Raw genomic sequence first — 27862 nt, 5'->3', positions numbered from 1 at the left:
GCAGGCAGAGACGACGGTGCCCGGCCTAGGGACCCGCCCCCCCCCGCCCCCCAGCACGACTCTCATCTCATGGGGAATGCAGGCTGTGTACCCTTTACGGACCTAAGAAGAAGTGAAGCTGGATAGACTGTCTGAGCACTGATCACAGGTTCTGCCCTCGACGGCGCTGTGTGACTGGGAGCTTCACGTGGAGAGAGAGCTGCAGGTGGCGGACGAGGGACACTCGGTGTTCACTCCGGCGCAGCTGATGAGCTCCTAGGTGCAGCCCTTCCCACTTCCGACGCTGGACCCAACTGTCTTGGGGGAGACGCTCAGCTGTTTAAGAGCAGTGATTTCGTGACTTCCTTCCTGTGCAGAGCATGTTTCCCTGTATCTGGCACTGGTAAAGGTGCTGACTTGTCAAGCACAGCCAGACAGGTGGACCCAGGTACCCGGATAAAGAGGGAGCCGCCGTGACAAGAGGGGCCCAAGTGCCCCGCCCCGAGCTGCACCCGCCTGGCTGATCCTCTGCGCAGACCCCAGCCCCTGGGTGCCCTGAGGCTGCAGTGACACGACCATCAGGCCAGGTCGACTTGCTCGCGCTTCCTGTCCCAGTCTCAGCTGGCTCAGCCCACGCACCGCAGCGCATGCCTGTGGCGGGCCACGGCGCCGGGCCCTGAGGGCGGCAGCTCCGCTGTCGCTCTGGCCTGCCGCCCTTGCTCCCCTGGACGGGTCTGGCGGGGGGAGGGGGTGTGGAACCATCTGAGGACATCGGCGACCCTTCCGGCCGTGACATGCGTCTTCCCTGGGGAGCTGGCCACTCCTGGGCCCCCTGGCTACCAGCCCCAGGACAAGTGCTGGCAGGAGCCACGCATGCCATCTGGTCAGGTGACCAAAGGCCCATCCGGAAGCATACCGTGAGCCTGGAGTGGTAGGTCCCCCGAGGCCAGGCTCCACAGGGTCCCTTCTTCTCCTTCCCAGAAGGAGCAAAAAAGGAACAAGCTCTCCACGTGGCAGAATGTCACCGAAGGATACCCTGTCCTGTCTCCCTTCCGGTTCCGGTCACCCCCTCCACTCCCTTCTCCCTGAACCACGGCCAGAATAAACAGTGGGATCGCCGCTGATAACAGACAGAAACCAAAGCAGCTCAGACGTCAGGAAAGCACAGGGTCAGGGCCAGACTGGCCAGACCAAGCAGCGAGGCCCGGGGCTGAGGGCGTCCCGTGGCCTCAGCTGTCCTGGGCGTCTGTCCTCCGTGGGGGGCGCCAGCTCTCCCGAGGAGGGCAACTCGCGAGCAAAAGGCCCCTGCGGGAGGCCTGCGCGGCCCCGGGACCGAGCAGCAACGAAGGGGAAGGAAGCGATGGCCGCCCCGGAGCCCTGGCCGAGGACCCACGGGGGCCAGGCCCCCGGCGTCGGGGCGCCCGCCTTGGCCTCACTCGCTCTCACACTCGCCCACACACACCAGGCGCGGCCAAAGACACAGTCCACGCGACACAACACAGAACGTCAGCGGGTCGTGAGCGCCTCTCACCACCGGGCGGGAACGGGGCCGAGGCACCACCCCTCCCCGTCTTGGCCACGTCACAGGAGAGCTGCTTCCCACGTGGGGTTCAGTGCCGCGGACGCCGGACCAGGCGTTTCCCGGGCCAGGCATGCGGGGACAACCGCGACAGCTAGAGCACCTGGCCACACCTGGCCCTGCGGTGGCGCTGCCGTCGGGGCCCTGATGCGGACGGCGCTCCGTGAGGGAGGAACTGTTTCCACCGGGGCCCCTGGAGCTCGTGCGGAAGGTCCGACGCGGGGCGCCAGGCCAAGTTGAAAGCCACTTTTCAGAGACGTGCGTAACATTTCCTGAGAACGTGCTCCCAGCGAAGCCGAAGGCCTGCAGGCTCCCCCTGGTCTGCTCACGTCTCCGGGGGGCGCAGGGGGTCCCACTGAGCCGGCGCGAGCTGCGGGCCGAGCCCAGGGCCTCCGGCGCCGCGGGCAGCAGACACGGTTCCGATGGGAAACGCCAGGCAGGCTGTCGGGCAGTGAAGACACTGGAACCTGGGGATAAAGCCTGGTGAGCGGCCGCGTGGCAGCCGGCCATCAGAGTCACTGGGAAACGGGGGCCACTCGACGTGACAGTCCTGTCGAGCGGCCACCTCCTTCCCCCAAGGACCAGTGGCCGCATGTCCCCCGTGTGGCCGGGACGCAGGTCAGACGCTGCAGCCGCCGGCTCAGGTGGACCTTCGTGTGAACAACTTTCTGCCTTGAACACCAGTCCGGGAGGCCGTCAGTCTTTCTTGAAGTTAACAGACAGAGCGGCAGGTTTACTCTCCGTGGGATTAATGCCAGTAAGAAATCCAGACCTACGGCCGCTAAACCATCTACAGATGAAAACCGCAAAAACAGATGATCCCTTCTGTGTCTGTCTCAGGTTGACGACGAAGCCTGAATTCCGTGTTTCAACAAAACCAGAAACACTTGGGGCCCAAAGCCAGACCAAGCCCCTCCCCTCCGTCCCATTAATGCCAATACTTTCTACGTCACTTTTAGGAGAAGAAACCATAGGACAGTCTGCAATCGGGCGGCGCTGCCTTTCTCTCGCCTCTTTCCAATCTCTTGCAAACAGGGCTGGATCCCCAGGCCTGTGCTCTCTTTTGGAGGCCCGTCTGCACCAGGCTGCATCTCTGTCCCGTCCTCGGGGCGACGGCTGCTCTGGGAGCCTGGCTCCTGTGCGGGGTCGGGGCCGCCTGGACGTGGTCCCGGAGACGCTGAGCTACCACCTTCTCCCCACGCCCTTGACGAAAGGCATGGGGAGAAAAGGTGCTGCTGGGGGGAGAAAGAAACGAAAACAAAGAATTCCCAGAACCGTACAATCAGCTGTCTGAACGTTTTTATGGGTTTTTGTTTTAAACCAGAGCAGGGGCAGGAGATAAGACGCCGGGAGGATGAGTGTGTCCGGGTGCACGTGGACGGAGGCGTCCTGCCCGTTTGGCACCGAGCTCGGTCCGCGTGGAGCCCGCTCATCTCGGTCCCGAGCGGCGGTGGTGTTGGCCGCCTTGGCCCAGCTCCGGAACTCCTTTTGGCGTGTGTCCCACTCCACCTCCACGCTGGCGACGTCACTCCCCGGTCCCGGGGCCCTGTGGGCCGGCGGCCGCAATCGCCCCGGCCTGCGTGGTCACAGTCCCCATGGGCTCCTCCACTCGGGACCTCTTGAGCTCGGGCTCCCCGGGGGGAGAAGCGGAGGCGCCGGTGGCGGCGGTGCTGGTGGCCGCCGCTGCTGCCGCTGCTGCCGGCTCCTCAGGCCCCACCTCGCGCACACGCGTGACCACCACTGGGGTGGATGAACTAGCCTGAGCCGCGAGGAGCTGCAGGGGGCTGGCGAGGGCTAGGGCGGAGGAGAAAGAGTCACGTTGGGAGGCCGGCTGGGAGCGGTGCCCGTCTGTCCTGAACACAGGCCAGCGTGGCCACACGAGGGCCGAGGGACGCAGGGGCCCAGCTCCCCGGCACGCTGGGCGCCTCTGGGCAAAGCCGGCAGCAGCGCTTGGCTGCCAGCCCCTCCCGGACCCCGGCCCACTCCCCGCCCCGGGGCCTCCGTCCCTGCCTCCTCCTTGCGCTGCTGCCTGTGTGCGGATCCCTCTAGACACCCCGCTGGCTCCGCCTCCCCCCTGGCAGGGCCTGCCTGCACCAGGAGCTCTCCCCAGCCCTCCCCACACCCTCCTGCGTGGCGCTCAGGGTGCCAGTGCCTTTTCACTTCCCTCTCTGACCTCTATCCCCCCAGCAGGGCATGAGCCCCGTGAGCTGGGGATTTTGCCCGTTCCCTCGGGGCTACCCTGGCATCGTACCCCAGGGCCCGGCACACAGCAGGTGCTCGATAAACTGAACGGATGACTGCCTTAACTGGGAAAACGTTCTTGCTGCACTGACCCTGGTCAAACCACACAGCTTAAGGCCAGGAAGTGGACGCCGGGCAGGGCCTCACCGTAAGCGCTGCCGGCTAGACTACTCGTGGGGACGGTGTGCTTGCCGTTCTGAGTGACGGCCCGGACCGGAAGGTGGTGCTGCCCGATGGTCACTGGTGTGGCCGGCTGCAGGATGGTGACCGTGTGTCCGGGGACCCCTGGGGCCATCTGGCTGGCCACCGTCTGGATCACTCGGCTGGCGGCAGGGATGGTGGCAAACGCGATGGTGGGCTTCTCTTCCAAGCCTGCGGGGACAGCGTGCGTCAGAGCCACATTCATGGCACCCGCGGTGGCACTCACAGGCGTCTCAGCCTGAGCCTGTCCACGTGGGGAAGGGGGCCCTGAAGCAGGGACACTGGGAAAAGACCCTGGTTCTCAACAGAAGACTTCCAGTGATGGAATGTTATGAAACAAGAGAAAAACAAGTAATAGGGCTTTAGGAAAAAATTTAAATACCTTGCGCTTTAACCAAAGCAAGTTTAATCTAAGAAAAAAAGCGTATCGTTTGGAATGAAAGGATTTGCACTTGGAGCCATAACTTAGTTTTCTTTCCCCAAAACGCATGTGTTGTTAGGACGGTCTTACAGAAGATGCAGCCACTGAGCTCAGCCATCAGGGGCCAGTAGTGCCGCCTGATTCAAAAGCGCTCCCTCGAGGGTCTCTGACAGCACTGGTTGCATTTTCAACATTTACCTCATTAATTCCCTGGGATCCAGATTTCTAACTCAGGACTTTGTTTTTGACTTTGAACGCCTCCTAAGGACCCCTGCTGGGGGTTCTACAGGACTCTTCCTCCGATCCCAAGCTGAGGCCCCGTACCTAGTTCAGGGGCACCTGGGGGCGCTGGGCATCTGAGGTGCTGCGCACAGGGAGCAGCGTTTCAGAGGACAATCAGTGCTGCTTCATGGGACGCGCTTCCCGAAAAACAGGAGTGGGGCGGAGAGGCCGCAGCCCGGGAGCCACTGTCCCCCAGAGACAGCCTGGGCCCCACGCCTGGGCTCTGCAGCCCCCCGGCCCAAGCTGACGGCTCCACCTTCTGGAGACCCACGTCCCCGCCAAGGGACTGCGTGGCGGCGTTACCTCTCGCCTCGCTGCCCAGGTCCAGCACGGCCGTGCCCGCCGCTTCGTGGGCCGCCCCCGCCGAGGCCTGGCTGGTGAGGATGTAGCCGTTGGCAGAGCTGGCGGAGCTGGTGACCACCCTGAGCATGGTGACAGGGGGCGCCTGCTGCACCACGTGGATGGCGTGGCCCGAGGGCTGCTGGGCCGTCACTAGGGAAGCCGGCATGTAGGCGACGGGCTTGGCCACCAGATTGGGCGGTCGGGGCGGCACGGCCATGATCACCGGCTGGGCGCTGACAGGAGAGCCTGCGGAGGAGGATGCGGGTCAGCGGAGACCCCCGCGTGCCCCCTTCCTGCGTGGGGCGCGGCGCCGAGTTCCGCCACATCAGACCAGAGGGCAAGACCCTTCTTACCAGGTGCGCTTTGGGAATACCGATACTCGGGAACAGAAGCTAACTTTGCCCCAAAGTCAGGGTCATGCGGAATGGGTGAGCCCTCCCGGGACAGGCACTCTGGAGTCTGCAGGCCACTGGAACGTGGGGACATGAGCCCGGGGTGGGTGGGTGAAGCTGGGGCGCTCCTAGGAGTGGGGAGACAGGACCACAGCAGTGAGTACATACGACAAGAAACGAAGACGGCACTTATCAAAACAGGAGACGTCTCAACGCCCGTGCCCTACGTGCTGCCTTTGCCCAACTTTTCCTGATGCTCCTCTGTCCTCGCGAGGGGCTTCCGACCCTGGCACTCCGCCCGGTACACGTAACATCACCCAGCGTTCGAAGGCCCAGCGGAGGCCACGATCCAGAGCGTCTACCTCCTGAAGGCCCGGGCCGGCCTCCCAGGAAAGCGGCTCGGGCTTCCGGGTGAAAAACAGCAGCTTTGCTGGGATGGGCACCAACCTCCCCCGGGACAAATCGACACCCGGAGAGCAAAGCACACGCTGGGAGCCCAGCCGTTCTGTCTCGCACAGATAGCAATCCACAGAGCACTTGGCCTGGGTCTAAAATCGAGCATCTTGCCCGGCTCCTGCCCAGAGCACTGCCGGGATGGGCTGGACAGCAAGACTGTCCCCGATGCAGGCCTAGTGGCCTCACCTGCCTGGTCTGACGCTCAACCTGGCGGCCACCGGGTCACTCTCCGGCCCTCACGTCTGTGGCGGCCCCGACCCCCCATCGGGGCCCGTCTAATCCGGCTTTGCTCCTCCACCCGCAGCACAGGCACCCCTGCCTTCTCTCCCTGAGACGCGGCGTGTGCCAAGCTCCGGCTGAGCTCTCCTCCTGGCCTGGGGCTCCCTTCCCGAGCCCCACCGCCCCAGTGCAAGTTCCACCAGCACAAGAGCAGGTTCCCAGCGGCCAGTGTGACCTTGAGGACGGCCCCCTTACAGACACTCTTTACGCAGGGTTCCCTGGGTAGCGCTGGGCACGCAGCGCAGGCCCCGTCACTATCGCCAGCTGGCCGGCGGGCTTGTCTACACGTGACAAGCAGTGTTGGTCACGGGGTTGAACTGTGTCCCCCAAAGACATGCCGGGGTCCTACCCTCCAGGGCCTCAGAAGGGGGCCTTACTTGGGGACAGGGCCTGTAAGAGGTGGTCGAGTCAGGTGAGTGGGAGGGGGCCCTCGTCCGCCTCCGTTCCTCCGTTTCCCCCCATTCCCACCGTGCATCATGCCAGCGTCCGAGAGCCAACGTGGACGGCCAGCTGCCGCGCCTGCTCACGCCCTGTCACAGGACTGGCCGGGTCGGAGCCGGTCTCCCCAAAATCCAGTGAAGAGCTTTGAGTGGCCACGGCCCCGGGGTGGAGGGGCGGGGACTTACCTGGATGACAGCGGCCCGAAGGGGGTGCGGAAGCAGGAGACGCCCCGCTGCCTCCGCTTCCGGAACGCCTGCTCCACGAGCTTGGCCTCGGAGGCGGGGTCTATCCGCCAAAAGGACCCCTTCCCGGGCTCCTCCTGGGAGCGAGGGACCTTAATGAAGTAGCGGTTCAGAGAGAGGTTGTGGCGGATGGAATTCTGTGGGCAAAGCAGAGGGAGTCACTGGTCACGGCGGGTCAGACCCGAGCACAGCAGCCGGGAGAGCACGGCCCCAGGTCCGGCCGGAGAGGCCTCCTCGGGGGCGGGGGCAGCTCACTGGGGAAGGACAGGGGTTTCACAGTGGTTTTTCTTGTGAAAATTCAGCACAGGCTCACGACCACCCCTGACACAGGAAGCGAAACGTAAGGACAAACGCTGGCCTGGGAGACGCCCAGCTCAGAGCTCGTGCTGAATCAACCAGCCAACGGGACAGAGTGGCCACGGAGGAGGCCTGAGCGGCTGTGACACGCTGGCTGTGGCCAAGGCCGGCGACGGTCTTGTGAACCCACACAAGAAACCGTCTGGAAAGAGCGGGGACAGCGTGTTTCCAAGTTAGCTCAGGAGAAGCTGGTGCACCCAGCGTGGGAACGTTTCCGGACCCAAGAGAGTGCTCACTCTGGACACGACACGGCCGTCCGGGGAACGAGCCCCCAGCCCCCGGGGGTCGTGGAGTTGGGGCCCGGGCACACCGCACCTGCCAGCCCTTGTCGGCCGTCCGGTAGTAGGGGTAATGCTTGGTGATGTGTGCATAGATGCCGCTCAGCGTCAGCTGCCGGTCCTGTGCCGAGGAGATGGCCTGCACGATCAGCTGTGCGTAGGAGTACGGCGGCTTCGACTCGTCCTGAGGACACAGCCAGCGTGGGGTTAGCCCGGAGAGACGTTTCTGGTCCGACCTCCCCCGCCCCAGGCCACCTGCTCACAGAGAAAACCCTCCAGTGAGTGCGCAGATCTGCAGGGTATCCGCTAAAACCAGTCCCCACGACCTCCTCTGGTTTAATCCATGCGGTTTAAGCTAGGAAGAGCTGTGTCTCCCTCATGGGGGTAAAAGTTAGGCTTATTCATAGTTTAATTCTGAAATTTCTCACCTCCTCTGCAAACTGATTTAAAAACAGTTGTCAGATGGGAACGAACTAAGACAAGGCTGTAAGGCGAGAGCCTGACATTCTTCTCAGAGACTGTAATTACGCTCGGAGCCATCCCGTCCCCGTGGACAGGACGAGGGGAGGACGAGGGAGGGAGGGGCAGGGACGCCAGCACCCCACGCCCGGTCACTGGCCAACGCGCCGAGGGCTGAGACCTTGGGGCTGTCCCCTCCGGACGCGTCGGCCTGCTGCTCCGAGGCGGCCTTCGCGGCAAACTCTGCCGCCAGCTGCAGGTCCGAGGTCACGTTCTGGACGAAGCGGTAGCTGGAGGACCCGGCCCCTCGGGGGCTGGCCGGGCAGGAGTTGGGGACGCTGCGGAGAGAAAGGACACATCCTGAGCTCTGACCCTGAGCCGAGGAGGTGGGCCCGGTGCTACAGGACGCCCGGACCCCCGGACGGCGCGGGTGGCCGGAGCTCATGGCACTGCCCCATCCCCACTGTCCTGACACCGCACTGAGGGCGGCCAGGGGACTTGGGCAGGTGGCGGCCACACGATGGCGCCCGAGGAGAGGCCAGGACGCGGGGAAGCACAGTGCCCGCCTCCCCGACCGGTTCCCAGGCCCGCGGCGCCCACCCTCACGGTCGCCGCCTCAACCCACGGGTCCCGGGGCGGGGGGAGGGGAGCTCCTCTCCGGTTGGAAGCTGCAGACCAATCGGTGGGCGGGAAACATCGGGGCTCCCACTCCCAGTCTCAGCCCGCACGGCCTGACCCATCTGCGGTCTGTGCCCGCTGCCCTGCAGCTGGCACAGCGAGGCCCGCCAGCCACGCGCGTGGCCCAGTTCCTGCTAACAAGGTGGACCGCGGCCTTCAAGCCACGTCGGAATTCTGATTCTGTAAGTTACAAGTATTCACAAGCTCTGAAAGTGGGTCCCAAACCCAGGTAAAAAGTGTCCCTGCTGAGAGGTGACAGACAGCCCGGGGTTGCCCCCCTCCTTCTGCCCATCCCCGCCTGCCCGCATCCACCAGCACCCTCGGAAGTCGCCCTCCATGCTCCCAACGTGCCCAGGCATTCCCGCCATTGTCCGAATGACAAGACGCCCCCCAAATCCCCACAAGTCAAGCTCATGTGAAAGCTCTTTGTGCCACTTTCCCGGACACACACGCAGAGCCTCGTCTCCGGCTGGGCTGCCGTCACTGGCTTCCCTGCCCAGCTCCTCAGAGGGGGGAGCCGTCTGTGGCTTTGAAGGAGGGGCTCAGGAGATGGTTAGTAAACACGGGAAGGGAAGAACGAAAAAATAGAACACTGGCAGCTCATATGAATGGTGAATTCCACTACAGTCAGTAATTACCCCTTTTTGGTCAGGAATCTGCAACCTATGTAGAAATTTTAAGGAACCTTTTTTTTTTTTTTGAGAATTCTTGTTCTCCTCTCCCCTAGACTCCCCAAACATGGAGACAGTAAGTCCTGTGAGTACAGAAATTTTAACCAACGACCGACCGTAAGGCAGGATGCAGTATAAAAGCAGCTCTTTCTGAACTTCATTTTGGACGAAACATACAAAACCCCAGCTTATAAAGTAAGGTAGGAGGGGAGAGGAAGCGTCTTACTAGTAACACGCTCACACACTCAGCATCAGGTCTTCCAAATGCATCCACCTGGGGACCAAATGCCATGGCACACGGTGGTTCAATGAAGGTGCAACCCTGATGGGGGCTGGGGGGAGGAGGTCCCTGAAGACTCTCTGCCCTGCTTCCTCCAACGACGTGGTGCTGCAGGACGTGCCAGCACAGAAGCGCCGGTTCGCCAGCTCCAGTCCCAGACACGTTCAGCGCCCCTTCTGGACTTGCACACAAGTGAACCGAAACACCACGCCTGGCCCATGCTCTGACCACAGGGGGCGAGAACCGTCCCCCGAAAACACACTGGCCTCAGGACAGATCAGGAAACGTCCAGGTTGGTGGAAACAGACAGTGCAGGGCTTATCTGGGAAAACCTCGCTGACATCTGACCTGTGTGACCCACGGGGCACCCTGACCAGTGCAGACGACAGACAGCGACTTCTGGGCTTGGGCACCGGGGAGCCATGGCCTGTCCCAAGTCCATATTTTGGAAAAGATCATAGAACATTTATATCTAACTCTCAGAAAGCAAAGCCCAGAGAGAAGTCTGTCGTTCCCACAGAATGATTTCTAGTGGAAATAATGAACAGCGGGCTCGCAAACGGGAGGAGAGGCCGGGCAGCTCCACGCCACTTTCTACGACGTGCGCCAGCTTGTGCTGACAAACCCTTCCTGGGGAAGCGTCCGCGGGGACAGGGCACCGCTGATGCCCAGAGGGCCCAGCAGGCCCAGCCTGGAGAACGTGCGTTCGCGCACACCACCGCACAGACCTCAATAAACCCCATTCAGCCGTCACTGCAGGCTGGCCTCGGCCCAGAGGGCTGTGCCTGGTACCCAGCCACCCTGGCGTCACATGCCCGGAGGGAAGGAGCAGAGGTGGAAGGAGGTGAGCAGGACGCCTCTGGGCTGAGAACACGCGAGTCAAAGGCGGGCCTCGTGGGTGTGTGTGTGTGTGGGGGGGGGGGTGTCTGGGCATCTGGGGGGCGTGTCCCACCCTGGGAAACCGACCAAGACACTGAGTGTCCCCCGAGGGAGTTTCCTAGTCCTCTGCAAAGTCCCTGACAATCAGCAAAATAGGAAAGATTCCTACAGCATAAACACACACGTTACCTCTAGACGGGTGGGGGAGAGGAAATGCCGGGCCCCCTGGGACGCCAGGCTTCAGCGAAGAGCTGCCCGCTGCAGGGGCCCCCCAAGTGCCCGGGGCGGGGAAGCCTGATCTGTGGACGGGGTAAAGCAGCAGGGGCCAAGCAGCCTGGAACTACCCGACGTCACATGATAAACACCGTTCTTCCCACCTTGAGGTTGAAAGTGGTAACGACGTGGGAGACGCACTTTAGGACGTCAGTCACTGACCCCCCCCACCCCCCTTTTACGGAAAAACAATTCCTAAGTCACATTTCCGTTCAGGCAAGAAGGGCTTCGGGTCAGGAGTGGAGATGGCTCATGGCTGGCCTGTCCTGCCAGTGGCTGCCCTGCATCTGGGCCACTGTCTCACCAGGACAAACATGCCGGGCCCTGGGACAGTCCAGGCCCAGAACATGACTCCTGTGACCGCCCAAGACATACCTGGAACCACTCTGCACCCTGTATTCACAGCAGCCTGACGGAGAGAGAGCGCCCAGGCCCACTGCGAGGGTGAGAGCCTGAGCTGAGAAAAGCAGATCTGACCAGAGGCCACTGTCCCCAGAGACGCGCTGAGCCTCGTCCGGGCTCCTGCCGTGCCCACGGCGTGGCCCTTGCTGCCCCGCTCAGACGCCTGGTGGTCCGGCTCCGGCTGGGCCTCAGCAAAGCGCGCAGGCGGGAGGCTCTGGGTCCTGCCCCTCCCGAGCCACCCTCCCGGGACGGAAGTCCTGCTGGTCCCGCACCAGAAACATTTTCTTTCGTTGTTACTTGTTTATAAAGCGCTTCAGCCACTTAAAGAAAATCTGCTCATGGCACAATTTGCCTCAAATCGATTCCAAGTTGTAGAAGGGTTTTTCAACAGAAAAAAATTATAATTGAAAAAAACAAGGAAGTGGGAATGGATCTGAAATGGAGGTGGGAACGTGGGCCGCCCAGGCGTGGGGGCAGCGCGGCCCCTGCACCCTGGCCCTGTGCCTCATTTGCCTGGATGGAGGGCAGCTGGGCCAGACAGGACACGGGGAACACACAGGGGAGGGGCTCGCGGAGGACGCCAGACGGCGGGGAGGGGGTTGCCGGGGAGAAGGCGAAACAAAGCGGCAGGATCACAGATCACAGCCCCGAAGAGGTGAAGGGGCTGCACTCGCAACAGCAGGACACAATTAGAACATCTGGAGGACGAGGAAATGCTCGTACGAGTTTTAAAAAGAGGAGAAATAAAAGTTCAATAAAGGGTGGAAGGAGAAACTTGAGAAAAGCAGAAAAGAGAAAGGGACGGACAGAGGAAGAACAAGGTGGGAAAAGAAGACGAGTACGCAGGGGGAGGGAACGCCACAGAAGAAGATAACTTCCTAGAAATGCAGTAAGTGAGTCTTCAGATCCAAAGGGTCCCATTAAACGTCCAGCCCCCTCCTAGGCACCCCGCTGAGACGGGGCCAGTGCTGCGGATGCCGGAGACCCAAGCCCCCCCCTCCACCGCTCCCAGGGGGACACACCATGTACAAAAGGGCCAGGATCACAGGAGCATCAGACTTCTTAACAGACACGCTCCAAGCTAGAAAGCGACATCAGTTCTGAGCAAAAACGTTTCCAACCTAGAACTCTCTACTCAAAATAAACATCTACCTAGTGTGAATGGAGAATAATGATAATTTTCAGATGTGGAAGTTTTTTTGTTTGTTTGTTTTTTTGTGGTAGGTGGGCCTCTCACTGTTGTAGCCTCTCCCGTTGCGGAGCACAGGCTCCGGACGCGCAGGCTCAGCAGCCATGGCTCACGGGCCCAGCCGCTCTGCGGCATGTGGGATCTTCCCGGACCGGGGCACGAACCCGTGTCCCCTGCATCGGCAGGCGGGCTCTCAACCACTGTGCCACCAGGGAAGCCCAGATGTGGAAGTTTTTATTAAAAAATTTGCCTCTCCTGTCCCCTTCCTCAGGACTAGAAGATGTTGTCCAATAAAAGGAAGGAGCAGATCAGGAAAGGGAAGACTGGGGAGCTGGGAGAGAGGGGATGCCCAGGATGGTGTGGAAGATGATCCCAGGGTCAGAGGCGCCCCCCGCACCTCGGGGCCAGGTGGGAGGAGGCCTGGGTCCCAGGTGACGATGTAAATGGGAAGGATGTGCCAGTCGCCCAGGTACCAGGAGACCAAACAGAGAAGGGGCCACTGTAACTCCTGGGAGCGCAGGCCGGGGAGAGGCTGAGCAGTGTAGCCGTCACACAGCCGCACTGAGGCCATCAACCAACACTTCTGATGTGGCCTCGCTGGGCTGATGGGGTGGGAGGAAAAGCCAAGTCCTCCATCCCACAGGAAGTCAGTGTATGATGACCTGAAACTGAGACACCAGAAGGTGAGTAGGTGCCGAGGGGCGTGCGGACAGGCTGGGCGTGGCCAGGGGCTGTTCTGTCCTCACCAGCCCTGCAGAATCTTCCGCTTTCTTAGATCACGTGCACATATTACTTTGATATGAATAAACCTTTAAAAAACACGAATGAAATCAGTACCACCTCTCTCCCTGTGGGCACCTGCTGAACGCGCAGCCCAGCCGTTCTACACGCTCTGCTGGAGAAGAACCTCCGTCTCCCATCTGCAAAGTGGGGATGGCAAGGCTGTGACACCACACAGCAACACCGCACAGGACCACTGTGGAGGTGAACGGATGTACTGAGCTCCCAGCCCACCGCACAGGTCCGGCGTGTATGTCAGAAACAGCTCTATTTTTTTTTTTTTTTTTCGGTACGCGGGCCTCTCACTGTTGTGGCCTCTCCCGCCGCGGAACACAGGCTCCGGACACGCAGGCTCAGCGGCCATGGCTCACGGGCGCAGCCGCTCCGCGGCATGTGGGATCTTCCCGGACCGGGGCACGAACCCGTGTCCGCTGCATCGGCCGGCGGACTCTCAACCACTGCGCCACCAGGGAAGCCCACAGCTCTATTTTTATCACTGTTCTTAAAATCTTGTGGCTCACGACCCTAACAAGTGTATTTTAACCAAAATAATCAAACCTGAGGGTTTCACGGCCTCAGCACGGACCGTTTAGACACTTCAGAGAGGCGATTTCAGACCCAGGAGACTAAGAAACTGGAAACAGCTGCCTAGCCCTTGGTGGGGAACTGGTCAATCAAATACAGGACACGTCAAACAGTCCACTGTGCAGCCACGAGCGATGCAGTGACACAGAAAGAAGCCCGAGACACAGAGGGACAGGAGAAAAAGCAAGCTGCAGGACATTCTGAGCTCCAAGGGACCTTTCTGGGGAGGGGCCACAAGTACTCACACCCGTCAGACAAGCTCTCGGGCATGTTCAGAGAAGATGCACCTGCAAACGTGGACTTCTCTCCAAGAATGTCACTGCACGATTTTTATTTTCTGAAACATTTCAATTTTGTAGAGTGCATGTATATTGTAATATTTCTGTAATCCGGGGGAAAATAAAGGGAAAGAGAGGCCAGTCTCTTAAGAACACCTGTGCTCACTAAGAGACACTCAGTGCTGTGAAATCCCGGGACACTATTTTAAAAGGTTAACTCATTTATGAAACACACCTTGTCCCAGTGAGAACAATAAGCGAACAGGCCTGAGCCCAGAAGTACCAGGTGCATCTCCCTCTGAGGAGAGGGCAGATCCGGGCGGGAGGCCCATGCCCCCCTCAGGTCTTCCTCCAGGCTCTGCCTGCTTCCGGAAACCCAGAGGAGCAATCTGGAAAGGAAGGGCTCTCGGGGGCAGGGCACCCGGCCGGGCCTCGCCCAGAAGGCACACCCCGGAACACATTACACGGCGCCCATCCCCCGAAGACGTGCCCGAGAGCAGGGAAACAGTTGCCCCAATGCACGCGAGACTGAAGCACAAGCCCAGTCAGCCTCCCCTCAACAATTTAAAGCCCAAAAACACCCGGGCACGGACGCAGGCAGAAGGAGACCGTAAAGGACACGGAGGGCCGCACCCTTCTGTGTAGAGGAGCCCATTTTTATTTCTCCCAAGTTTTCAGATGGGGAAAGGGACCAGGTGGGAGTGAGTGGGGCTGGGGGTGCGAGGGCCACGGGTGCAGATACAGGTGCGGGACCCACTGACGGCGGGTCTCCCAGACCAGCCAGGCAGGGCTCCCCACTGTGCAGGCACCTTCCTCTCTGGGTCACTCGGGGGAACTGAGGCAACGCTGCAGCTGGAAACTTCGCAACAGAATAAATCACTCTCAAGGAAGGATCCAAAGTTTGCCAGAAACACAAAGACCTTCCAACAGCCAACTCGACAACCTCCCAACTCAAGGCACTTAACACTGCAAAGTGAGTTAGGGCTGAATCTCGCGCAGCAGTGAAGCAGGACTGGGCTGGAAGGTCCTGGTTAAAAGTGGTTTAGGTTCTGAGGTTGGTTGCTTAATTTTTATTTCCTACAGGGTTCCGCTAACCTTGGCCAAATTCCACAAAACAAATTACTTTTGGTTTTGATATCTATATTACAAAAATTAAGAAACACCTTCCTCAAGAAATAGCTTCTAAAAACTTAGTATAAATTAGCTGCTCTCTTTCTGTGCTGCTCCCTTTCTCTGGTTGAATTTCAGCATTTTTCTTAACAAGAGAGTTCATTCATTTTCTGGGTGGAGGACTTCAGGGCAGGGAAAAAAACCCGCAGAACCCGCCCCCGCCCCCGCCCGGCCACCTGGGGAAGGAGGGCGGGGGCGAGTCAGCAGGGAGGGCGGGGCCGCTCCTACAGGTGCAGCCGCTCCCCACACCTCGAGAGGACGGGCGCAGAGCCGGAGGAGGCCGACCCGGGCCGAGGCCTGCGAGCCTCTGCAGCTGAGCCGCCGGGAGAGCGGGCCAAGCGGGCAGCGGGCTCAGACGCTCCAAATGGGGACCGCGGCGGGGCGGGGATTGCGTAGGGGGCCACGGGGAGGGGGCGGGCGTAGGGACGGGGACCCGGCCGGGGACCGGGGCGCGGGCCGCTGCCGGCCGGGGTCTCCCAGCCCGCCCTCTTCCCCAGGGACCTGCTATGGGCGACGGGCGCAGGGAGGGTGCCCGGGCGGGGTTGGGGGAGGCAGCTGTTTGTAAACACGCCGGCCCCGCGCCTGCGCCGGGCGCGCAGGAAAAGGATCTGGGCAGCGAAACCTCAAGGGCCTCTGAGGTTTCCAGCGGGCAATCGGATTCCGCGGCGCCAAGATAAACGGATGTAAACAGAAATCCTTTTCTGTGACACTTAAAGGCCCAAGAGTGAAAGAGCCAGTCTCAAAGTTACTACTTTCCCCGCAAAGCTGTTCTACCGGACGAACACCAGAGGCGAGTGCCCCGGCGCCCCAGCGCCCCAACCCCACTCGGGCCCGGGGTCTCCACAGTCACATGGCCGCGACTTCCCAGAACTGCGCAGGGACACCCGCCTCACTCTGCTCAGTGACACCATCTACGCCCCTTTAGAACCGCCGGCGCCTCCTAACACAGGCGGCCGCAGCACGTGGAGCTGCTGCACTAGCTCAGCCTGCTGGCCACTGTTCTTATTCAAAATGTTCCTGGGAATTATATCTATTTTATGAAGACCTCCAGGTACAAACCAAAACATTTTTCTTTCTTAAAAAGCGTCGCCAAAAAAAAAAAAAAAGCGTCGATGTGGCTGGATTACGAACTGATTATTCGCAGCCCCAGGCCACGCTAAGGCTGCCCTCGGGCTCTGGTTTCACCAGGCGTGTAAGGGCTCCGAGGCCCACCCGGAGGCCCACACGCCTGTCTGGCTCCCTATGGCACGTAAAACACACTTGGCCACTGCTCCTGCAGCCGCTCCGAGGTGCTACTGGATAAAGGTGTCAGCGCATACAAGTTTTATCAGCTTCACTGAGCTAGAATTCACACACTACACAATTCACCCGTTCCGAGTGTACAATTCAGTGGTTTTTAGTGCATCCAGCCTTGTGTGACCATCACCTCATTCCACCACCAGAAAGAAACTCCGTGACAGTGGGCAGCCCACTCCCTTGAACCCCCAGCCCCTGGCAGCCTATCTTCTTTCTCGAAGGATTTGCCCGTTCTGGACATTTCATATCAACAGAATCACACCATGTGTGGTCTCTGGGGACTGGGTGCTTTCACTCTGCATCATGTTTTCGAGGGTCATCCATGTTGTACCAGGTGTCGGCACTTCATCCCTTTTTATGCCGGGATCAGCCTCCACCCTGTGGCTGTAACACATTTTCTCTCCACTCAGCAGCTGATGGACACGTGAGCTGTTTCCACTTTGGGGGCTGCTATGAATAACACTGCCATGAACCCTTGTGGATGAGTTTCCACGGAGACCTCACGACCCAGGGAGCTGCTGGGCGGTTAAGGTAACCCTTTAACATGTTGAGGACCTGCCAGACTGTATTCCAAAGTGGCTGCTTCATTTTACTACACAAATTTTTTTATCTACACATAAATTATACACATGTAAGTAAGTGCAAGAGCATTTTCATAGCACAACTTCATCGTTAACTCCAGTGGAACTCTCATGTTTTAGATTATTTTCAAGGTAGATGTCTGAAAGAACAGTGAGATGACATGCTAAATTTCGGGTTTGAGAACAGAGCTATTGCTGGAAACCTGAAAAGAACTAAAGAAAAAAAATCTATCTCGTAAATCCCTAAGGACTAAATAGAATAACACACGTCCAGCGGCTGAGCGCAGGGCCTGGCATACAGCGGGTCTCCGTCACTCACTGCTCCTCTTTGGCGTCCCAGACATCTGCGATGTTGGAGGGATTCACTGAGGGAGAAAACGAAGCCCGAGGAGGCTGCAGGGACCTGCCCCCAGTTCTCCCACCAACTGGAGATGCGGCCAGAACCAGAACTCAGGTCCGTGACATTTCAAAGCCGTCCCTGAACCTTCTCTCCGTGAGAGAAACGCGCCCACCCGCTCACTGGCTCGCGAGGAAACTGACTCCGAGCAACTCAGTGCAAATGACTCCACACATCACGGTAGGAAAACAAAAGGCAAAAGGGAAACCAATGGTGATGCCATGATTAACCCATCTGTGCTTCTAAGTGTAACCCTTAAAGGTGCAAAACCAGGGACCACGAGCCTGGCTGGTCAGCCAGAGGAGAGACCTGGTAAGACTCAGGGACGCAAAGCTCGAGCTCTGCTGAGAAGTGCTTCTCGGAGTGTGGTTCCCAGAGGCACCCCGGGGCCCCGAGACCATTTCAGGGGGCGTGTGAGGCCGAAACCGGCTTCATGGCGACACCGAGACACGCTCTGCCTCCTCCACGGGCTGACGTTTGACGAAGCCCTGTCCGCGGTGGCGAGCGCAGTGCATGGCAGGAACCGAGGCCCCAGCACCAAATGCACTGGTGCTCATGGCATCGCCAAGGCCGCACACACCAATAAGGCAAAGGCCAGCTTTGTTTTAAAATGTCCTCAATGAAGCGGTAAACTATTTAGAGTTTATTAAATCTCGATCCTCAAGTCCATGTCGTTCAACATGTTTTACGACAAAAGGGGAAGAAGGCATAGGACCCGTGTTGTCGCAAAAGTACTCGTGCCCCTCAGAGGGGACAGCTCACCAGTCCCCTCCCCAGTCTCTGGCTACACACTTCACCCTCAGACCTGCCCCCAGGGACCCTCTCTGTATAACACGCCAAGGATGAGAAAGTTCGAGGACTTCCCTTTCTTCAAAATCTAGATTAACTTCTAAAACTTTGCAAAGGATTGCTACCAATAAAGTTTAGAAAAACCTAGTCCACCAAATCCTGGTGTACAAATACTCCTTTTAAATAGTTTCACTGTCTTTAAAAACTGATACCTAAGCTCGTTTTAAAAGACCCTCGTATATAAAATTTCAAACCGGAAAAGTGACTAATTAAGTAGTGATTCTTCACTTTATAAAAGAATTCTCCAGAGAGTTTATTTAAGTCCTCAGGTCCCTTGATGCACTTAAAATAGTTTCAAAATTTCCATCCATGGGCAATTTTCCAGAAACATACTTGATATCGTATGAAACACAGAACACCCATATCACTTTCCTCCTTCTCGGCCGCGTTCTAAAGCACAGGGCCGTGGCTTCTGCAGAGGCAACCGCAGGAGGGGGCCGGGCCACTCACCTGATGGTGCCAGTCGGGGAGGGGACGGGGCTGACCAGGCTCCGGAGGTCCGGCTCCGGGATGTGGATCTTCAGCGGGGAGATCTGCGGGTAGAGCGGCCGGAGCGGGGACGCCGGGGCCTCCTCCTGATGGTACAGCGACGTGAACTGGATCTTTATCGCCGTGCTGGGGAAGCGGAAGGTGCACCTGCAACGGGAGGGGAGCGGGACGTTAGGTCCAGCAGGGGAGAGGTGTCCCGGCGCGTCTACGCCGCCCGCCGTCACCAGCCAGTGTGCTCTCCGACTACGCCGCGCACATACACGTACCCAAACCTGCGCCCAAACCACACCACCTCCGCTTCCCTCGGGACAGGCCGGCGAGGGCACCGGGCTCCCTCCACCATGCGTGCGACAGCAAGACCTCCAGCCCGGACAGGTCCCCTGGTGTCCCCTCCCACACGGGCTCCAGATGGCCAGCCGGCTTCCTGTCCGCCACACTCGCCTCGTGGATCCAGCACCTCGCAGAGAACGCTCCTTGGGAAACCGAAACGCCACGGTCACCTCCAGGGCAGCTTTTTAATGACAGATGCCCGTCACCCAGAAGATGGAAAGCGAGCGTTGCCTGCAGAGGCGCCAGCGGGGGTCTCGGAGGAAGCGCCTGGAACCCGAGGGTACTGGCTGCCTTCACCGTCCGTTCTGGCCTCACGAGCCCCGAGCCTCGTCTCCTCTACTGGCAAGGGACCGCCCGTCCCAGGCCATTGCAAACCCCAGTCCGTCCCTGTGTGCGCACTGGAACCCAGGGCTCATCTCCCTCCCACAAACTCTGACCTGTAAAGCAGGGCATTACTCGTCAAGCACACCTTCTAAACTGACCAGTTATCCACAAGTTTTAGGCTAACTGTGGCTAGCAGACACAGGGTGCACACCGAAAAGTCCCTGATATTTGGTCCAGTCAATTCAATTCAATTCAATTCACTGTCTAAGTAGCCAATTACCTCCCACCTCCCACCCACACAGCAAGCACTGCTTCAATCCAATTCCCTTTTGTCTTATTAAAACAACTTTGGGGCTTCCCTGGTGGCGCAGTCGTTGAGAGTCCGCCTGTCGATGCAGGGGACGCGGGTTCGTGCCCCGGTCCGGAAGGATCCCACATGCCGCGGAGCGGCTGCGCCCGTGAGCCATGGCCGCTGAGCCTGCGCGTCCGGAGCCTGTGCTCCACAACGGGAGAGGCCACAACAGTGAGAGGCCCGCGTACCGCAAAAACAAAAACAAAACAAAACAAACAAAAAAAACTTTGAAGAAACAAGACTGAAGAACAGGCTCTGGGACATGGCAGGTGGTGACCTGGCAGCCCAGCTCCCAGCGGGGGTGCTCGCGAGCCTTCCGCCGGGGAGACCCACCTCTCAGGAAATGACTCAGCAGCACAAGCGTCTACTCTGAGAGCCCCTGCCTGCATCTCACAGGGAAAATCAGGAACTCCAGCTGGCCTCACTGGCCAGTACAGATTCTTCCAGAGACCCAAGCAGAGAGCGGCTGCATGTGGCTGTCCAGGTGGAGCCCTGCAGCAGGCAGTGAGACACCAAGACACCGGGAGCCCCGGCTACCCGGTTTGTATTTCCAAATCCAAAAGCAGAACAGAGGGATCTTCATACTGTGCAACAGAAGCTGTTTTCCTGTTGATGCTGTTTTGCTTCTGGGAAATTCCGCCTAAACACCAAAATGTCAGGGATGCGGGTGGGGAGGTCTGGAATGGCGACATCTTCCCTCCGGTTCTGCTTACAGGGCCGCCCCAGGCTATTTAAAAATCGCCCGCCATCTCCTTCTTGTAAGCCAGTTCAAGAAACGTTTGCTGTCCTTTCCACTTTCTTTAGTTTCCCCACCACCCAATGGAAATTTCCTCCATCAGTCTTTTGGCTAGAAAGTGACGTCACACACATGCCTAAGATGCTTTCTGAGGCCGAGGGTCTCTCCAGACCCAGACGCTGGTCAGCTTTTGTAAGTCAGAGTCAACGTGCATCCCCACCAGGTCCGAGATGGGCCCAGTGTCCCCGAGCCTGGGAACTGGCTGAGGGCTCCACACAGGTGAGCAGAGCGTGGCTGAGGGGAGCTCCACCTGTGAAGGACAGGACTGGCTGAACAGCAGGGGGGTCTGCGCGCACACACACATGCGCGCACACACACACGCACGCACACACACACGCACACACACCTGTTCCACCAGTGCTAGGCAGGAAGGCAGTAGTGCTGACAAACAGTTAAAAAAGAGTTTCTACGTCCCTTTACCATTTGTCTCTTCCTTCAACTGCTGCAAATTAACAAAACAAGCTACGCGTTACTCTCTGCCAGAGGCGCGTGGAGTTCTGACTTCCTGCATGGCACAAGTCCCTGTGTTAACATGAGATCGGACTACAACCTCAAGATCATGTTACAACTACAACTGTCAATACCAGCTAGAAAGAGGTTGTCGCTTCTGGCCTCTGACAGAGGTCACAAGACAGGCAGGGAATCTCAGAAAATGGGGTTTAGGGTGAAGACGAGAAAAGGCACGAGATCCGGAGAGAAGAGCTCTGGGCGGGGGTCAGTGCCTGCCTGGCCCTGGGCTGAGGGGGCAGATGCCGGGGAGCATCGTCAGGCCCCCTTCCCTCTGCTTCCCAGCCTGACTTCTGCTGTGGGACCACCTGCTGTAACCCCTCTGCAGCCCTGGATGCTCTGGGCAGGAGAGATCACCTCCAAGACGCTTTCCGGTTCAAATCCAAGACGCTAGACAGACAGCACATGCACACAGACTGGGGTTTCAGTGAAACAAAGCACAGCGTTTTATAGGTCAGGGATTTGGGCATGTCATCAGTGGCAAAGTCTACTGCCATCCATAACTGATAGCAGCAGGACAGTTTCCTACTGGAACGGTGATTTTCCAACTAAGGTTTAACCATGAACATTTTCACATTAGTTACAGCAACAGCTATTTCAAAAGCATCTCCTGACTCACTCTTCCAAAAATGATCCTGAGGCAGCTGATCTACCCAGGAGGAGGAGAAAATACCAGGAAGCTGCTTAATTTTAAACAGATGCCTCCCCAGGGTGCCCACCGAGTTTGCCAACTGTTACTTCTCTCCCTGGAACATTTTCGTTCTGGTTTAGGGCCCTGGCTGGAGCTTTAATGAGCGTGTTCTGCAATTAGAGCTACTCTCCTGAAGGCACTCCACATTCAGGCTGGACCCAAGCGCACTCTGCCCGTGTGTCGGGGTTCCTGCCGGAGGTGGGGATGCGCGCTGGAAACCACCGCCCACCAGCCCAAGGGAGGCTCCGTGCAAGCGCCCGAGCTCTGCACAGAATTCTCGCCCTGCTTTGCAGAGGCGACAGTAGTCTGGTGGCTGCCCGGCGGGGGTGGGGGTCCTGCAGACGGGCGCGGGGCTTCCTTCCTTCGGAGGCGATGCGAACGCCCCACCACCGGCTGGCAGCAGCTGCACGATTCCCCGGGTCTCCTGAAAACCACTGGCCTGGACGATCCGAGTGGGTTCTGCGTGCAGTGTGTGAGCTGCACCCAATCGAGCTGTTTTTATTTTTTCATATACATTTATTTATTTAGTTTTGGCTGCGCTGGGTCTTCGCTGCAGCGCGCGGGCTTCTCACTGCGGTGGAATCAAGCTGTTTTTTCAAACGCTCTTGCCCTGAAGCTCCTACGCCCAGGCCCGCTCTAGTCTGGGAGCGTGCAGAAGCCTGCGCTCCTGGAAACTGGGCCAAACTGGTATTGCCTCGGTTTCCTGTGAAGCTGCCCTGTTGAGCGTCAGCTCAGAGATCCCTGCATGAAGGCTGGTCTGGCCCCGCTCGGCCACTCATGAGCCTCAGGGACTCGGGCTGTCACCCACCTTCACTCCCATCTCGTCCTTAGGGAGGAAGCCCCCCACCGGCCTCACCAACAGGAAGTTGTCAGAAAAGAAACATAATTTCCCTGTCGTCATTCAGTCCTCACAGAGAGGACATGGACCACCTGTGTCCCCGGGACGGGAGGGGGCGCCACCGTGGCCACCCACGGGCTGCAGCCCCAAAAGGCACCTCCAGGGAAAAACAAGGACCCTGGACAAGTAAATGTGACACAAAAGAAAACTTCACAAGGAAGGCTGGGTGACAGGCTTGAAAACACCTCCCGGAAAAGACCAAGAAAATACAAGAAAACTTTGGAGGCTCAGTCCAGGAGGGAGAATCACTCTGCAAAGGACGCCCTTCCTCAGGCAGCGACGGGGAGGGCGGCCCGGGACCCTGCTTCGTGGCCGGCACAGAACTGCTGCTGGCCAGGAGTCGCCAGGAGGTCACACAGTTTGAAGTACAGGGTGCTGCCTCGTCAGAGGGCAAGGATGGGAGTGCTGCAGGCTAGAAATCTAGTCACCTTCCCTGTGCCGGGTCCAGCGGTCCCCCGAGATACCCAAGAGCGAAGCCTGTGTGCCCAGGATGCCACAAGCTTCAGGGGGACCATGGGGACCGGCGCCCGGGGCAGGAAACGATGCCACCGAGCCTGCAGCCTCAGTGGCCTCAAAGGAGCCACGACTCGGGTGAGACAGGCAGAGAGGCCCCAGCCCAACGGCAGAAAAGACCAGAGCAGGGTTTTCAAGAGTGAAACCCGCCCCCAGAGACCCTTGCTGTGCATCTGACCTGCGGATGTGACAGAGACAACATGCTCGGAGACTCCGGAGGCGGAGCAGCCCCAACCTGGCCTGCGAGGAGGCGTGACCGTCCCTCCCCCACCTGCCCGGCCTGGGGCACCGCCAGGAAGCACAGCAGCGTCGTCTCCGGAGCACCTCGGAGGAGGCCGGCGGACACAGAACCCTCCACGTGCAGACACGGGGCCGCCGGGCGGGCCCCCCGGAACCTGCCCCTTTGGGGAGTGCCTCTGAGAGCAGGGCGGCTGTGACCAGTGAGTGTGCGTCCCACTCCTCCCTTTTCCAGACAGGAGCTGGGACCGCCTTCCTCTGCTTCTCCTCGGCACAGCGCTTCACAGATCCACCACTCGGGGCACCCTGATGCGGGGACGCACACGTAACAGAGACCCTGGACCTCCGCGATGCGGTCACCAGGTGGGACTTGGGCCGCCTCCCTTGACAACGGGGATGAGTGGTTTTTATGTCAGAATAAGGGTCACAACCACGTGGGGGGCTGAAAGGGCAGACTACGATAGAGATGGCTAGTCCCCTGGACGTGCACCCTCTTCTGCTTCGACACTGAACTCGTTTCAGCTGGACACACGGCTGCCCGACTAAGGACGACGCTTCTCTGCCTCTTGTGAAACCACGAGACTGTGCTGGTTCGCGGGATGCGAGGGTTCGTGCCCTTAAGAGGAAGAGAGTGTCTTCCTCACTTCTTCCCTTCCTATGGCCAGAATGTGGGGGCGATGGCAGGAGCTGGAGCAGCCGTGGTGGGCCGTAAAATGGACACTGGGTAACAGAGCAACAGGACAGAAGAGCCTGGAGCTGCCATGTCAGATTACACTGGGACTGTTATACGCAAAAGAAATCCACCTCCCTTGCTATCCTGACCTTCGTTACAAAAACCAAACCTCTGTTCTAATTCTAAACAGCTAAAGAGCTCCCCTGTGAGGAACAGCTGAATTCCACAGTGCACATTCATGGAGGAGTATCATGCAGCCATTTGAAAGGACGCCTTCCAGGACTGTTTGTCTCTGGGCAAATCTCTTAATGCATCTGATCTGTTCTCATCAGGAAAATTGGGGTATTTATGGTGTGTACTGTGTAGGGTACCCTACTGTGTAGGATACACACACAAGGCGTGTGAGTATCAAATGAAATAAGCAAAGTAGTTAGAAGCTCACACAGTACCTAACAGGCAATAAGCACTCACGGAAACGGGCCCACGGAGGAACATTAAAAATGCTGATGACACAATGACAAGTGAAAACAGCAGAGACTAAACGGTCCAGCATTGCGGCTAAAGGCCTGGGATTTGAAATCAGACAGGCCTGGTTTGAGAATGGGCCGCTGGGACACCGCTGGGACGCTGTGGGGGACCTGGGGCGAGTGGCTGAATGTAAGGCCCCTCCCTGGTAAACCAGAGACAGACAGGCAGGCCTGGGGCAGCAGGAGCCCTGGGGCAGGCGAGGCGGGCACAGCAAGCGGCGATGACACCGGCTTCAGTCATTCTTGCAAACATCCCCGGGGTAAGAGTGGTATTGCCGGAGACCTCGAGTCTTTCAAAATGTTTTTTAAATGTTGTAACCGTGTCCTTTAAGAAGTGAAAGACTCAAGAATAGGGGGAAAAAGCTGTTACACATTTGATGACCAGTATGTTCAAATTTTGAAAATAACCACAACCTAGTAGTGGAAAAATGGTCAGGCTCGGGGGCCAGCTGACAGCCAGTGGCCCCGCCCTCCCCCGCAGGCGTGTTCTAGGCCGGCAGGCGGCTTTTCCGGGTGGGCCCCCCGACAACAAGCAACCCTCATTTACAGAAGGTCTGCAACTGGCACACCAGAGGCTCCGAGTTTTGTAAGAACTCCAAAGAACAATAAGACAGTTCAGGAAATGGTTTTGAAAAACCTTTTACATACACAGTCCCCAAATCAAAGGATTCTGATCATCTTAAGTGTTTTTAACCTAAAATATCTCTTTCTATTAAAAACGTAATACATTTTGCTAGAACGTCTTTAAAAAACAAAACCCAAAAACAGAACCGAGCAGAGGAGGCTGGAGGCTGCAGAGGCCATAGTTCACTGCTGTGCTGGGAAGCCGTGCAGACCGGCGAGGGGTGAGCACGTGATCCAAACACAAGCTCCAGCCAGGAAGAGGGAACGAAGCCAGGAGCCCAGGCCCTGGGAAGGCGGGGCGATGACCGTCCTGACCAGGCAGCAGCTCTGCAGGGTCCCAGACACAACAGCAAAACCTCAAGTCATCCTACTCCAAAAAAAACTGACGTGTGCTGGTGTGAGAGGCCCTCGTCCCCCCTCCTCGAACCAAGGCTACCCTCAGCCTGGACCTCAGACACAGAGGGTCCCAGCAGAGCCACACAGGGTCAGGCACCCTGGGGAGGAACCCAAGCCATCTGCCCAGGGACACTCTTATCCCTCAGGGGGGAAGCATCAGGTTTAAGACAAGCAAACAAAAAATGACTGTGGAAGTCGAGCTCCCAAGCTTTACAGTTTGGAAACTCAAATGGGGCAGAAAGTCCAATGTATCTGAAAAAGCAAATACCTTCCAGATTTGCCTGAAAAACATCAAAGGTTATCCAGTTGGGTGAATGGAGGAACTACAAAGCTCAGAATTCCACTTCAAATGTTCTGGCTTCCTAAGGTTCACTGCCAAATGAACGGGCACTGCAGAGGGACATCCCGCACTGGGTGGCTCAAGTGTGGACCACAAGGCCGGGCTCTCCAGGGATGGAGCTTCAGACACAGCACCGCCGCTGGGATGGACACGGCGACAGCAGAGCTCGCGGGCGACGGGCTGCCACCAAGCATAGCGCCTGGCCTCGTACCAGCAGACCCACATTCTTCAAGATTCTGTCCCCAAAGGCCACCCCCTGTACGGAGCCCACCTCAAGGGCCCCTGCTTATCCCTGCCGGGCTTCCCAGACCACGGGCTCCCAGAGGGAAGTGTCACCTCTGCCGCTGCCTGTCCCCTCCATGCTGCGCACACACACTCTGGTGCACACGGCCAGGAGCTCACCACGCTCCCTGTCTCTGTGTAACTTAGTCTATCGGGAGGTAAAGGCGGGTGTGAGGCAGGAGAGCGATTCCTTCCACATGGGTGAGGCACCCCCAGAGGGTGTCGGCTGAAACCCAGAGGCCAGACCACAGGGAAACAATCAGACTTTTCTGACCCTGGGTTAACCTTGCAAGGACATCGACAACATGCCTTCTCTGTGTTTAGTAGAATCACTCAGCCAGAGAATCAGAGGACAGCTGGCATCCCTGCATCTCACACAGAGGGCGGGGGCCACTGACTTCTCCGCTCAAATCCACGTCCACAGTTTTTAACGGAGAGAGACTCGTGTGAAAATGGGAGCGTCTGCTGGCAGCCCGACCACCACCTGCGAGCTGCAGACACTCCACGTGCAGAGCCCAGCCGGCCACCAGGTCAAGTGCCACTGAAGATGGGTGGGGCGGGTACTACAGTGGTCTGTGCAGTGATGAACACTGGCCCATTCCGACACTAACCTGATCTGAAGTCAGATGCCAAGATTATCTCCATATTACACATAGCTTCTCCCTCCCGAGGAAGGGGTGTCTAAGCACGAACATGAAGACCCAGGAAAGAGCCAGGTGTGACGCAACAAAGACTAGCATGAAATAAGTAATAACCGCATTTACACTTAAACATTCCACCCAGAGAGCAGCAGTAACGTGCTGACCTCAGGTCGGGGACCGCCCCCTCCTGTGAGAGGATGCGGATGTGGCATTAGGAACCTCAGACTGGTCGGGGCTGTCAGCCGCTGCCGGGGCGTTAACACGTCCAGTTACCCAATCTGCAAAACTGAGTCTATTGCCTAAACGTTAATCAACGTGAAATTCAATAATATAACATAATGCAACACAATGTAATGACAATAATAATTAAAAAGCACTGGCTATTACATGTGCCGGGAAGCCATGCACTGAGCAGGTTAAGTATATCGACTAACCAGAATATTCCATTTCTCTGGACACTCGAGATATATTTAAATACGTGTATTTTAAGGACATTATGGTAAGGGCACCGCGCTAACACAGCGCCTATAAATTTGAGGGGCAGAAAGAAAAGGCTCCAGGACAGGGCGGCTGTTGCACTGGGGAGGGGGGGGAGAAACAAGAAGACAGCAGAAATCTGCTCTGCACGTTTATTTTCTGGGTCCTGGCAAGGCCCGAGTTCAATTCTGTTAAACTCGGCCAAGGAAACGCTTCAGAAGCTGAAGGCAGAGCCCAGGAGGCCCTGCCAGAAAGGCGTGGCCACCACCGCTGCCACCGCCCACCGCGAGGGTGGGGGGCGGGGGGCGGGCGCGCTGCCAGAAAGGCGTGGCCACCACCGCTGCCACCGCCCACCGCGAGGGGGGACGGGGGGGGGAGCGCGTCCTTCCTGAGTGCACCGCTCCAGGCAAACCCACGAGCCTCCTACCCAGGCATTACCGCCCAAACCAAGACCTTCCTTTCGATACCAGCCTCGGAGATACAGCAAAGCTCGAGACGGGACCCCAAA

General features: G+C 58.5%; 1 protein-coding gene across 1 annotated transcript in view; it reads right to left on the bottom strand.

Annotated features, from left to right (window-relative positions):
- Positions 1 to 1756: 1756 nt before the first annotated feature.
- FOXK1 (forkhead box K1) overlaps positions 1757 to 27862 on the bottom strand; it is a gene marked incomplete at its 5' end in the record, with an annotated part of 59702 nt that continues 33596 nt past the window's right edge. Inside the window, 8 exons of the mRNA XM_082669553.1 lie at positions 1757 to 3352; positions 3947 to 4171; positions 5007 to 5291; positions 5399 to 5565; positions 6799 to 6992; positions 7528 to 7674; positions 8131 to 8287; positions 18708 to 18893. Of these exons, the coding sequence (XP_082525679.1) occupies positions 3084 to 3352; positions 3947 to 4171; positions 5007 to 5291; positions 5399 to 5565; positions 6799 to 6992; positions 7528 to 7674; positions 8131 to 8287; positions 18708 to 18893 (1630 nt within the window). The 3' untranslated portion in view covers positions 1757 to 3083. The remainder of the gene's footprint in view (positions 3353 to 3946; positions 4172 to 5006; positions 5292 to 5398; positions 5566 to 6798; positions 6993 to 7527; positions 7675 to 8130; positions 8288 to 18707; positions 18894 to 27862) is intronic.

Source organism: Grampus griseus (genome assembly GCF_964374135.1).
Source record: "Grampus griseus genome assembly, chromosome: 14".
Taxonomy (NCBI): domain Eukaryota; kingdom Metazoa; phylum Chordata; class Mammalia; order Artiodactyla; family Delphinidae; genus Grampus; species Grampus griseus.
This window is presented reverse-complemented; position numbering and strand designations above follow the sequence as displayed.